The sequence below is a fragment of the Poecilia formosa genome, unplaced genomic scaffold (assembly GCF_000485575.1).
Source record: "Poecilia formosa unplaced genomic scaffold, Poecilia_formosa-5.1.2 Scaffold49, whole genome shotgun sequence".
Lineage (NCBI taxonomy): Eukaryota > Metazoa > Chordata > Actinopteri > Cyprinodontiformes > Poeciliidae > Poecilia > Poecilia formosa.
The window spans coordinates 784,743-798,319 of NW_006799988.1; the positions used below are offsets into that span (position 1 = coordinate 784,743).

The 13,577-nt window shown below is 38.7% G+C and overlaps 1 protein-coding gene across 1 annotated transcript in view; it reads right to left on the bottom strand.

Moving 5' to 3' along the window:
- Window positions 1-9,270, bottom strand: part of pappa2 (pappalysin 2) — a 67,811-nt gene extending 58,541 nt beyond the window's left edge. The window contains exons 1-4 of the mRNA XM_007552506.2: window positions 7,176-9,270; window positions 2,961-3,193; window positions 1,574-1,801; window positions 830-1,428 (exon numbers count right to left, since the gene is read on the bottom strand). Of these exons, the coding sequence (XP_007552568.1) occupies window positions 830-1,428; window positions 1,574-1,801; window positions 2,961-3,193; window positions 7,176-8,139 (2,024 nt within the window). The 5' untranslated portion in view covers window positions 8,140-9,270. The remainder of the gene's footprint in view (window positions 1-829; window positions 1,429-1,573; window positions 1,802-2,960; window positions 3,194-7,175) is intronic.
- Window positions 9,271-13,577: the final 4,307 nt, after the last annotated feature.

Consider the following 13,577-nt stretch of genomic DNA (forward strand, 5'->3'; position numbering starts at 1 on the left):
ACATTCTGTTTAATCTAGTATTCTGCCAGGTTTCATTTTACTGATTGTTTACAGCTGGATTTCATTTAGCTGATTACATCTCCTAGTGTACAGGCTTCTTTGTTTCCTCTCTTTTCTGCCAGATTGTCTGAGCGTTTAGTTCTAACACTCATTCATGATGTCTACTTGCAAAAGTATTAATACCCTTGGAATATCAAATTCAGTATTTGCATCTCAACAGTGCTTTTTTTAAGTTGCATCTTTTTGCTGTCAATCATATTAGCAACAGTTTGTCATTACCTTCAGCATAACATTTTAATGCCCTCTTTTCTGCTTCATTAAACAATAAGCATCACCTAATATACTACTGGCTATATTACAATAATGATACATTTGTAAAATATTGTGCAGCAGTTATTTGTACTGAGATTTAATTATACATAGGAGGATTTTATTTGTCAATATAGTGACTTTTAAAATCATTTGATTGCACTAGATTTTTTAGGAGCATTAGAGAAAAGGGGTCCTGAATGCAAATGTACACAATACTTGTGATTTTTTTCATTATTATTTTTTTAAACTTTTGTAAACCATTTTACAAAATAAAATCCAAGGCAAGTATATTGAGGTTTGTTGCACCTTGACAAAATGTGGTAGGTTCAAGGAGTATAACTACATCACTAAAATAGTGTATATTCTGTTGGATTTTATGATCCTTGCATTGTTTTTATTGATTAAGGTTTCTTATTTGATTTGCTTTAATTTGTCTGCTGCCTATTTGTGACAAACAGGGAATGACCACTTTCCTACAATACTTATGTTATTTCCATCAAGCGCTCATTAACCTTACCTGTCAGGAGATTCAGGGTCAAAGCAGGTCTTACGAACGTCCGTGACGTCTGGATCACAGCAGTCTCCGTCATCATATTCAAATTTTATGGTGTTGCACTCCATGTCACAAACCCCATCCTGCCTTTTCCAGTTGTAACAGTGGCCTAGTCTGAGACAGTCACCTCCATCGTGGCCGGTCCTGGGGTGGTCACACTCGGGATCGCACTGCCGGTTCCCAATCTTGCCAATGCGACAGTTACTGAGGATGAATCTCTGTCGAAGGCTGGAGTTTTTCACGGTGTGGACGCTCAGCTCCAGGGTGATGTTGTAGGGCTGGAACGCCTCACATAGAGCCTGATGCTGGACTTGGATCTGTTCTGGTGTCACTGTTGGATTCCCACCGTCATCTTCCGAGAGATTGACAATCCGGTAGCGAATGCGTTTGGGGGTCCGGAGCTGCCAGTTGTTGTTGTAGCCAGAGATGATGTCTGTGTTGTCGCACTGTGTCTGGCCACACAATGGCGGGAGAAAGGATGAGACAAGTTCTTGTTCTGGTGCTGGAGTAGTGATGACGGTTGGATGCAGGGCAGTTTTGTAAGGACTCCAAAGCCGTTCCACCTTGAAAACGAATGCAATTGTAAACATTTTGCCAAAATTTTATGAGACAACTCTCAAATCACAAATTCAAATAGCTTTAGCTTCTTAGATCTCTGAAAAGACTTGACTCTTTGTAACTGAAATACAACAAAAACAAGCTATTTACGTTGGTAAAATCCGCCCACATTGCCAAAACTGGCTCATTCAAGTCGATTTGAAGCGGTGGTTTTAGTAGATCCTGATGAGAGCGAGCATAGCCCCACAGGACCACTCCTCCAATGTGGCCTCTGAAGCTTTGACCAAGATCAGATTGTTTACTCCCAAGAAACAGAGTTCTGCAGGTCTGCATGAAGGGACTGTAGAGATCCCCGGACTGGAGGCTGCTTTCTCCCATCTAAGACAAATAAACAAGAAAAAAGAAACATTCCAAAAGTGGAGGATTATTATCTTTTAATTCCACATCATATAAATACTGAAACATTGGGTTACACATTTTTAGAGAAACACATTAGACTACACTCTGCAACCTTACTTATTAAATGTTGTTGTCTTTGCTACAACATTCTGGCCAGACATTTAAGCACACTCATCATACATGAGGAGGTGCTAATTTTTGGCTTTCAGTGACTTATTTTAATCAACTGTGTTCCAGTTTAAAACAATTATGTAACAAATTAAATGGTTAACTGATGAGCAACAATTTCGGATGGGAAAAGGAATAGTTCAACTTTACCATTGGAAGCCTAAATTAATATGACATTTATTTTCCCAATGGCGGTATGTAAACTTCTGACTGGAAATGTGACTTCTGACACACTGGAAACTTAGAACAGGACAATAAATAAATAAAAACATAGCACTGAACAGACACGTGATCAATATCAATAGGTAATATGTCTGATAGAAAATTCAATATTCAACATGTAAAATACACTGAACTCAGAACTGCAGAGCATTCTGGGGATGTGGACACAGGAAATACTTTAGCTGTTCAACCTCTCACCTTGCTAGCTAAGCAAGGTGAGTGGCATCAGCTAACTCACTTGCTGTTTGGTTACCTAGCAACAACTTGTTGCATAACTTGCACAGTTTCTCCACTTTGCCTCATAACTGCTTAAAAATAAAAGACAACGGTGAGAAATGAAAACTGTGACTAAAACAGAAAAGTCACAGTTTCCTGTGGCTTTCCGGCAGTTTGGTTGCATTTCATATATGTAAAACAAAACACCAATCAATAATTATTGATATCAACTGACATTAAATGATTTCTTAGTGTTTTTCACTCATATCGTCCAGCCCTACTTACTATTGTACACTCCAATAGTTTATACAAAGAACTACTCATTGTTACATCACAGACTAAAAATAACAAATAACTGGTAAAATAGAAAAGAGAACATTTCTAAGTGATGACAAGCTTAAAGAACTTAAAAAAAATGTTTTTCCTCATCCCTGGTAAAGAACTAGAGAAATATTTAGTAAAGCGTAAAACTCACAATTGAAAACACAAATCTGGACTCTTTTAAAATGCTCAAAACCCATATGTGACACACCTTTGCCCCATCGACATACAGGGTCATGTTGTGACCATTGTATGTGGCCATCAGGTGTGTCCAAGCATTGGCTCGGTAACGTTGGTGGCTGGAGATGGTGGTGGATTTCACAGCTCGGTCTGTGCGAAGCGTGAAGTAGATCCGCGCGTCTTTGGTGCCAGCTGGCTCCATGGTGCGAATGCCAACGGACCAGCCCTTCTCACTCAGTGAATGTGAGCAGTTGTCAAATAAGCCTGAGACACAGAGAAAAGTCATCGGACTCAATAAGAATCTTCAGAAAGTACCGGTAAATGGCACCATTCCCACAGGAAAAATCTGCAAACACAAACAAACAAACCATCTTCCAGTGGATTACACTTTGGGACTGAGAGAATAAAAGGGTGCTTGCACAGTGGCAGTAATACAGTCACAGAGAAAGATAGAAAACACAGAGTCAAAGGCAGCAGGGGAGCACAGAGAAGAGAGAGAAAGACAGGGATTTCTAACTAAGCCAAACCGAGGCCTTGATGTTTCCATCTGCTGTTGCAACAGTCTCAGGCACACATCTGCTCCCCAGATGTCAAACAATTGGGACAGGGAAGGGTCAGGGAACCCCTTCACCCTCCACAGTGCAGTACGTGTGCACGCATGGGTATAAACTTAAACATGTATGCATGTGTGATTGTATGAAGTGAGAAACTGCAGTAAAATGTTCCAATGAACATTTACCAATGAACATTTACTGCAGTTATGGCAGTTTGGAAAGCTGCCATTAACTTAGTTAATTAGATGTATAAAATCCATTAAATTACAGTGTACTCAACCAAGGAGTGCTACTATGTGGTGGTAAGTGCCACACAGGGCACTTTTAAGCAAATGTCACTTTTAACCTTGCATGACCAGACATCTAGGTCATCTCCTGGGAAAAATGCATTAAACTGTTTTACAGTGCTGTGGATGTAATATTGAATAGCACACAACAGGAAGAGGGTGTTGTTTTTAAGTGGTTCATGCAACACCAGATGAGAACATTTTATTTGCAAAAACAACAGAGTTTATGGTAAATGTGTTCTTAATTTTGAGAGACATTTGCACTACCAGGCATTATCATGATTATTACACTGAGCTAAATCAGATGCTGATGTTTTAAAGCTGTATTTATTTTGGATGCGGGCCACAAATCGCTGGCGAACGTGTTAGCAAACAGTTGGCTATTTACACATTTTGCAGCTGGGGCTAATTTTTTTGTAGCAACTCCAATATTAGCTTTGCTCCAGCTCTCAAAGGAAACCCAGGTTCTTTTGCTGCTAAATGTTCTGCTGTGTTCACCAGCTTGATCCTAACCAAGTCTGACAGCTGTTTACTTGCAAGGTCTGTAGTGTGCCGTTTGAGATGTTTGCTAAGAAGGATTGTTTCGTAATATTTATATTCAGTACCAGTATTAGATATATTAATCTAGTTTGCACTATCTCAATGATATGCCATTGTTAGCAATTTAGTAATACTTTGAAATTCACCCTTGGCATTCAATAAGATGTACAGAGAAGCCCGGCTCTGGCCGGTTTTTGGGTCATTTCAAAATAGTTACTCACATAAAATTGTTTAAGCTTCTTAAAAGTAAAGTGAAGTTTAAAGCTTTGATTTGAAATATATATATATATATATATATATATATATATATATATATATATATATATATATATATATATATATATATATACACGTAATTGTGTTTCAAATAAAAATAAACTAGTCTTTTTATACCTGACACAGGTAACCTTTATCCATTTAAAAATGAAAACCAGCAGTATTTAAGATTAACAGCTGAAAAAGACTGATATATCATAACTCAAATATTGTAATGGGTAAAATTAATTGGAAATGTTGGTATATTATGCATTTAATCAAAAATATAGTCAAATATATCGAAAGGTATGTCAAAGAAAATTGAATGGTAAGACATGTTCAAGTTTTATGGTTCATTTTGAACTTGAACAAGCAAGAGAGAGCAAAACTTTCAGCAAATAACAGGAAGGCTGAAGAGAGCACAGCAAGGTTACTGCATTTTGTCTTCTGGAACTTTGTATCTCTGCCGTTCAATATGCTGAACGTGTTTGCAACATTTTGGAAATCACAGAGGTAATCTCCTGCAGTTACTTGTAAATATGAACCGCTGATGTACTCACCTCATATTGCTAACATTGGACGCTGAACACATCAACCCTATAACTTTTTTATCCTTGTTTTAAAAATTTAGTTAAAATCCTACTTTAAAACTACTGCTTTCTCACATATATCACGGCATTTGTATTATTTAATGTAAGTAATGACTTCTCGTAAAAGAAAAATAGATGCTGTTCTTCAAATTTTGTTTGTTATTGTTAAAGATAATTAGACTCTGCTAAAACCGTTATCTGACAAAACTTTAGAAAAACCAGAGATCAGACATCATCCAGCAAATTCTGATTAGTGCACCTCTATTGATAATTCAGTGTTTGCCCAGGTTTTCTGCTGTGAATTGCTCTGTGTACAACTTATGAAGAGATCAATAAAGAAACTAGGGAGTCGAGTAAAATAACGAAACATGCTCATCATTAAAGGCTCACCAGAATTCAAACTGGTGTCAGTGCCATGTCTGCCAGAAACAATAGGACTTTGTTTTTCACAGTATTTGTTATATTCCTTTAGGACACTACAAAGAGAAAAGCCCGTGCCACAGTAAAATGTTGCTCTAACATAAGGAAGCAATGAGGGGAAAATAGTTGAGTAATGCATCAGGATCTTTGATCAGAGTAAATGTGAGCGGACGTAACAGTTTGTGGTCTCCCTCCCTATCTGGACAGCTGTGGTGTTGCACCCTAGCGCTTTTATCCTCTTTAATTTGGTTGATGTATGTGTTTGTCTGTCAAGCTAGGCAGCTTTTCAAATACAGCACATTCTTTATGCTGGAAAAAAACAGATATTTTGTCGTCATGCGATCATTGGATCAGTGTGTTTCTAGCTGCTGGTCAAATTCTTTTAATCTGCTCAGTTAAGGAAGGTATGGAGAGGATGTGTAAGTGAGACACAAACTGATTTTTTTTAGCTCAGAGGACCAAGTCATTTAACATTTCATTTGGAAATATAACAATATGATTTCCCTTGATTAAAGTATAAGAAAAACATACCAATCGTGACTTAGGAGCCAAAAATATTGAGCCTATTTTTGTATACTGCTCCATGCCAAATTTTCAATGCGACTTAATAAACAGTAGAATAGCATAGCATAAAAGTTAAACATTTTGCTAAATAAGTATGTTGATTTTAATATCAATCTTAAATTTATCAGGGTGTTAATGGAAAAATTTGCTTAACATTAATGGCAGACAGTAAAATCAAGACTTTATATTATTTGTCATGAGGAGAATTAGCTATTGTTTGGATCATGTTACACATTTATGTTTTAATTTTGTATAAATACAGAGATACTGTGAAACTGGGATATTTTCACATAAGGTATTTGTACAGTGAGAGTGACATACCACAAGGGGCTGAGCAACCAATTAGAGTTGCTCAGCACCTTGTGCGGTGATCATTCCCTGATGAGATGCAGGGATGACCAGATTTAATGTGTTTTCATAGTTTACAAGCACACCTCAGTGCTTTTACTGTCCACTTAGCTGAGTCTTTAGAGTTGTGATAAACTTTATAATGTACAAATTGCTTCTAATATATTCCAAAACCCACTAAGAATGTCTAAACTATTTTGTCACAGCATCTATGTGACAAAACAAAAAGCACTGTTTCCAATCCAATGTGAACCACAGCATCAGTGCGGCTCTAATTTGCCTCCTTGTAAATTCATATTTCTTGCAATTCAACTCTGTGTCATCACTTCTGGTTGATGAGCCCATATAAAACTGGGCAGGCTCGCACAGCAGATTCAAAAGACTGAAAATGTTTGGCAACTTCTCACTATATTAAAAAGATCAACAAAATAAAAAAAAAACAGTCTAATTATTTCATCAATATTGCCTCTATTTTGCACACCAATCACGATTGCTTTCCTGGAGCAATCTGAATAGATGAGTCCACATATTTATTGTTTCTATTGGTAACATGCGTCTGTCACTCAACATCCAGAGACTGGTTCAGTGTGAGGGGAGATAAATAATCATAGTATTTTCAATAGGTTGCAATGTTACACAGCTGATGAGCAGTGTCTGTGATGCAGTGATGGCTATCATTTACACCCACCTGCTATGACCGCCGGGTTGCTCTGCCCGCCTTCTGGCTTCACCCACAGCTCCAAGCTGAACTTGTCCCGCGGCAGCTCGACTCCCTCGGCCAGTTTCACCTTCAGCTGCTCCCGGTGCCCGTTAAAGTACAGGGCTGTCATCCAGGAAGGGGGCACTCTTGGCAATGGGGTTCCCCAGCTGTTATTGGGGGAGTCCGTGGCTGCATCCGCCTCCTCCACCTCCCCGGAGTAGTCCTCCGTAGCAACAGCATCCGCCACGGTCATTGTGGACGACTGATTGTCTCCATCTCCGACATCTTGCCTCAGTCTGTGGAGGACCTGGAGCCCCCTGTGAACTGTGGAGCTCTCGGGAGGAACTTTCTCCCCCCTGAAGTTGCCCTCTTTCCCGTAGCGAAGCTTCTTCGCTTCGAGGCTGCGGGAAACCCTAGAGCGAGAGCTCTGAGAAACTCTCTCCTCGGTGTCTTTAACACCGGACCTCCCGGGAGGGTGTGGGGCATCTTCACCGACATAATTTGACTCCCTTTCGTCGTTTCGAATATTATTTACATAAAACCGGTCGAATAATGTCGGATATCCACCTACTCTCTCCGCCAGGTCGCCGGTACCACCCCTGCCTTCGTGCTCTCTGCGCGCGGCAGAGACCTCTCGCAGCTCGGTGTCAAGCCCGCACCCACCGGGACAAACCTCTCGAGCGCCTTTAACGGTGAAGGGCGCTCTTCGACTCGTGGACGTCCTCGGTAGGGCCGCTGGAGGGCGGTGTTGCGTCGGGGAGAGGACGCGCGGTTTCAGTCGGGACGGTGAGACGAAACAGGGTTCACCTGCTGCTGTCCTGGACAGCTCGCTGTCTGCCCGGCGGGCCAAGGAGCGCTTGTGCCGGCTGAGAGTATCGGAGCGAACCGGGCTGAGCAGCCACGTGTTTGTGATGACGACGAGGAAAATAGGCAGTAGTCTGATCAACAACATTTTGTCTCAAGGTTAAAGAGGGTTTTGTTTGAAATAGTGTTTAAAACCTCTTTCCAAGAGGTTTCACAGTGGATCGTTTGTCCACATTTCCTCAGAAATTAAACAGTTGTGTTTATTTATTTTTTTCTTTTTGTAATTAAAATTAATCTGCTTTAAAAAGACTTACGATTTAAAAAAAACAATAATAAACTATATTGAATCAGTGCATTCCAGTGCTGCCCATTAATTAAAAACAATTTTAAAATCAAATGTCCTCTAAATAGCAGCAAACTAGAAATTTGAAAGTTTAAGAGTTATTGTCTTATTGTAAGACAAGTTTACAATAAATCGCTCAGTAAGGTGAGCCAAGTAAAATACTGAAACTCAATTCTGCACTTTGCATGACATAAAAAGACCGCACTTTGCCTCCTTCCTATTCGTGTAAAAGCCTGCTCTGCAAAATATGTGAAGCCTCTAATTCTCTGTTTGTTTACAAGTAGTCAGGGGAAATAAACGTCTTAACAGTTCAGTGAGCCCCACAAGCAAAACCACACCATAAAGACGTCACCAGGCTGATTTAGAGTCCCAAAAAATCAACAGGATAATTTTATTGCGGAGGAAAATGTAGCTGCAGATGCTGATTTATTTTTTATTTTTTATCCTAGTTACACTGACAAATGATTGATTTCTATTTCATTCAAAATTGGATCTCTCTCTCTTTTTTTTTCTTTTTCCTTTTTAAATATGCTACTCCCTTTCTCGTTTACCTGACCATTATGCCAACGTTTTGTGCGTCCCGCTCCAACAATATGCCTGCAAGGTGAGTCCGAGTAACAAACTCCAAAAGGGGGGAGGGGGATGCAATGCCAGCCCCTATCATAGACACCCTACTTTTTGAGCAAGCGCTATTTAATTTCTAAAAGAGTGGATACAAAAAATAAAAAAAAAAAAAAAATATTAGTCCAATAAATCACAGTTCGGTTTCTGCGCGTCAGCTCCTCTTTTGGTTTTGCTGTGCGTCTGTGTGCGACCCAAAGAGCGTCTAAGTGCTGCTGCACCGGTCCATGCAGTAGTAGTAATATCCTCCTTCATTCACTCCATCTCTCTCCCTCTCTCTCTCTCCCTGTCTCTCTCTCTCTCTTTCACTTACCCTTCCTCATTCGAGTCCAAAGGTTTTTATCAGGGAGCCCCTTCCCGTCCTGACATCACCGGTAGGGGAAGTGTGGTGGTGGAGAAGGAGGAGGAGGTGGGGGCGGGGGCGGAGGGGTGCTGCCCTCGCCTTCTCACGTAAGTTTTACAAGGGAAATCCTCTTCTCTCCTTTTCTCCGCTGCCCATGCGGCGCTAAGCCGCCTCTGTATCCCTCTGATCCAGAGTGGAGACAGGAAAGAGGTTGTAAAGTTTATTTATGTAGTTATCATTCTTGTCTTTGACCTCATCCATCCACCCATCCGTCCATCATCCGTCGGTGGTAGAAGTATCCACATCTCTCAGTTGAAGCGCAGATTTCACCAGCGTGCAGTCCTTCACAAAATACACCGGGTGTTTTTTTTGTTTTTTTGTTGTTGTTGTTGTTGTTGTTGTTTTGTTTTGTTGTTGTTTGTTTGTTTGTTTGTTTGTTTGTTTGTTTGTTTGTTTGTTTGTTTGTTTGTTTGTTTGTTTTCTTGGTGATGTAATGAGATTCTGACACTTGCTGAACATCTTGGATTTATTTAGGACACCGAATTAAAGTGTTGAGTCAAGGGATGAAGGCAACAATCCGTAAGACCAGGGAAGTTTCTTTATATAGCACCATTCATAAACAAGTCTCATCAACGTGCTTCACAGGGAATCAGAATAAAGACATGAACATAAAGCATGATCATAAAAGCATCTTGTAAAAGAAAGTTACCTGTTCTGAAGCTTATCTTAAATTTATATTCACCCATAAACATATTGTTTTCTTTAGAGACAGCAAGCAAACCGAAGGTAGGAAGGTAGGAAAGTTTAAAATGGGGTTTATTTCAACAACAACAAAAAATCAAAATAAGGTTAAAAAAATAAAATTGAACAAGCAGGATGCTCGCGAGGCAGTGTCTCTGAGTTCCGATCCCAAATCAGATGTTACAGTCACAGTTCTAATAATTGGTTAATAATCGCTTGTTCCAAGACCAATCTAATGTAGCGTAGGACTAGACATGGGCCAGTATATGATGTTTAAGTTTAAGAGATAACATTACATAATTAGAGTGAGTACATAATTATATTGAACTAAAATATACAACATTCTTTAAATTGCATAACATACTAAATATTATGTCATGTGAAACATGCATTGTTATTTTGATGCATGGATTATATTAACACTATAGGGGGGAAAAAAGCTAAATTATAATCATTTTTAAAGAAAATACCTTTTGTTTTAATGCATTGACACATGTAATCGTTGATTTTAGCTGGTTTATTAGTCAGTCTGTCGGCTTGATGAGTGATGTGTGGGTTCCGAATTCGTCTTTCTTGTAGCCAAAGGGAAAGTGAAACACACAGCAACAAGTGGGGCAGGGGCAAGGGTACGTTACTCCATTCTTTATAAAAAGTGAAAATCTTGGGTCACTTCTTCTCACTGCTCATTCAGAGAATTTCAAACCAGTGAAACAGCACAGTGAAAAGAAGTATGTGGCTTTTCAACTCGATAATTTAAAACGATACATCTTGATAATTGCAATGCTCACATCAAGATAGGATTACTTTGTTTAAAGGGTGATTTTGAAGTACCGGAAAGTTAAGTGTTGCTAGAAGTAGAAATACATTCAATGAGCAAAATAAGATCTGAATGATAAACACCAATGCATTTAGTGTCTTCTAAGTCAATATTAGTGCTTTAATTTTGAAAAATGATAACTGATTTCCTTTACTGTCTTCACACTATATCACCAGCGTCTGAGTTACATAATAAACAGAAACAGGGGTCTTTTGTAATACTTTTCCGTAAATATTTTCCTGTCTCCTTCTGAGTTAAAGCTGTTTTAACACTGACCTCACTTAAGCCAGAAGTCAAAAGGAAGGATTAGAATCCAAAAAACCTGGCTCTTAGGTCTGTGATATTTAATTGTGTAAGAACATCATCCTGTTTGCATCACTCTATTTCTGTGCGCATCGTTCTCCTGTTGTTGTTAGTCGAGGTGCAGCTGGTTGAAATACTTGGCATTCTGTTCCGCTGTTTGATCAAAACCTTCTAGGGTTCCCAAAAGGTTTCACGTGATTGGTCTTAGTTTTATAAAGTCACACACCTTCGAAAGGAATGAAAAATACCTTCTTAAAATGTATTTAAGCACAGAGTGGAGTAATCTGAGGCTCCGCTGTCAGCATGTAATGGATGAATGTTGTTGGAGGTGGCTCAAGTAGAGATGGAAGGGGGCTTGCAATTTTCTTTCACCCAAAGCCCTCTTCTACCTTTTGTCTTTTCTTCCTGTTTGTCTGTTCTCTTAATCTGACTCTCTCCCTCTCTCCTGCTTTGCCTCTCCGTGGCGGTACAACTCAGGCAGACACAACATCTGTCCTGCACATGAAAAGCTTTCTTCCAAAATATGCTACCCCAGTTAAGCAGACCTTTTTTTTTTTTCTTTCTTGGACGATCCAGGATGAAAAAAAAAAAAACAGCTGAGCGGAGAATGGTAGCAATAGGGTGAGGTGGAGGAATAAACGGCTTTAACAGTAAAATAAAATTCACTGAAACTATCAACTAAAATGATATAACGGTAACATGACATGGAGTCTGTCCATGTTAGATGTTTAATGGGGTTTCACAAAAGAATGAAATGGCAGCCTTTGATCTTTGGCTTTTTTCATATTTGAAGAAAACTATGAACTAAGGAGGAAAACATCTGACAGACAGTTTGCAATTTATCAGTACTTTTGACTGATGCAAACAGATAAACTTGCTAGTTCCAGCATGCTAACTCAAAAGACAGGTGTACTTACCCAATAGTGACTGCTGGATTTATTTCTGAGTTTACATTGTTGGGACAGAAGTTAGGCAGTTTTAACCAAACACTGAGGGGGAACGTTGTGACCTAAGAGAAGAAACTGGAAGAAGAAACTGGAAGGTTCCTTATTTTTCACATAGCTCCATTTTGAATAATACAATTAACAGACCATGATATAACAATGTCATGAACACTGATGCTATTATATCAGTGTTCATGACGTCTGTTGTGTTAGTGAGTTTAGTTAATACTACAGGAAAAATTTCTTTAGCCCTAAGGTAGTAAACAATCAACTACCTTAGTTGATTGTTTACTGTTGTTTCACGCTAACTAGTGCTAGCTGACATTCGTACTACAACCAAAGAATTAATCATGTATTAGATGCAAATAGGTAAATATTAAGTTTAATTGTTTGTAATTAGAATTTTCATTGGACATTTTGAGGCTGGTATCTTTATGTGTTTTTGGTGTATAATTTTAAATACACAAACATTCAGGGAACAGTTGTTAACTCTGTTAGCACACAGTTGTTAGCTGTTAAATCGTCAACAAGGTCTGGGGTTCTGAGTTTGAATCCTGACTGGGGCTGAAGTTTGTGTTTTTGAACAGAAATACACCAATTTTGAACATACTTAAATTATGGCACATTTGACTTTTCATTATAAATGTCTAAATGAATCATGGAGATAGATAATAAGACATATCCTTGAGTCTCAATAATTCAATTTTAGATTACCTAGAATGCTGTTGTATACACCAGTGACATTTATTTTGGCAATTTCTTTTGACTCTTATAAATGGATTATGATCCTTGATGAAACCTAAATAATCTCTTCCTGGTATGCGAATGTTAAATAGCCACATTCCCTTTCTAGATTTCCATATTTACTTAAACTTAAATATAGAATATAGAATACTTTAAGTTGTTGGTTGTACAAGTGGGTACAAAACATTCCCCTGAGGGGTGCGAATTAATAAAAAGTTGACATAAACATCAAGTTACAAACAGCACCACTTTGCACCAAAAACATAGTGCAGAAAATCAACCACAAAACAAAGGCACAAAATGGCAAAGCAGCTATTACTTTCTTAGTCAACCAGATTACGGGTTATTCTTTTTTAACATATTCTTTGGTAGCCCATTTAACCCATTCTTCTGGACTGACACCTTGCTAAGTCAAACACATTTGCATAGCTGAATGATTTAACTAATGAATTTGACTAGTTTTGAATAGATAAATTACATTTTGTCAGCTGGCTCCAGTATGATAAATCACAAAAGACTTTTGTGCTTTGGATTTTATTTTAAAACTCCCACACGTGAGTCCTATTTGTTTACAAATTCCTCCTGTGGTCATGTGAATAAGTTCATCTGGTGATCCAACACTCACTTTTTATTCTATCCTTCTTCTATCTAGTGAAAGCTAAATGACAAAAACACGGCTCCTAGAGTGTAGGTGGTTGTTGTTGTACACCCTCTGTAATGTTGCCACTTC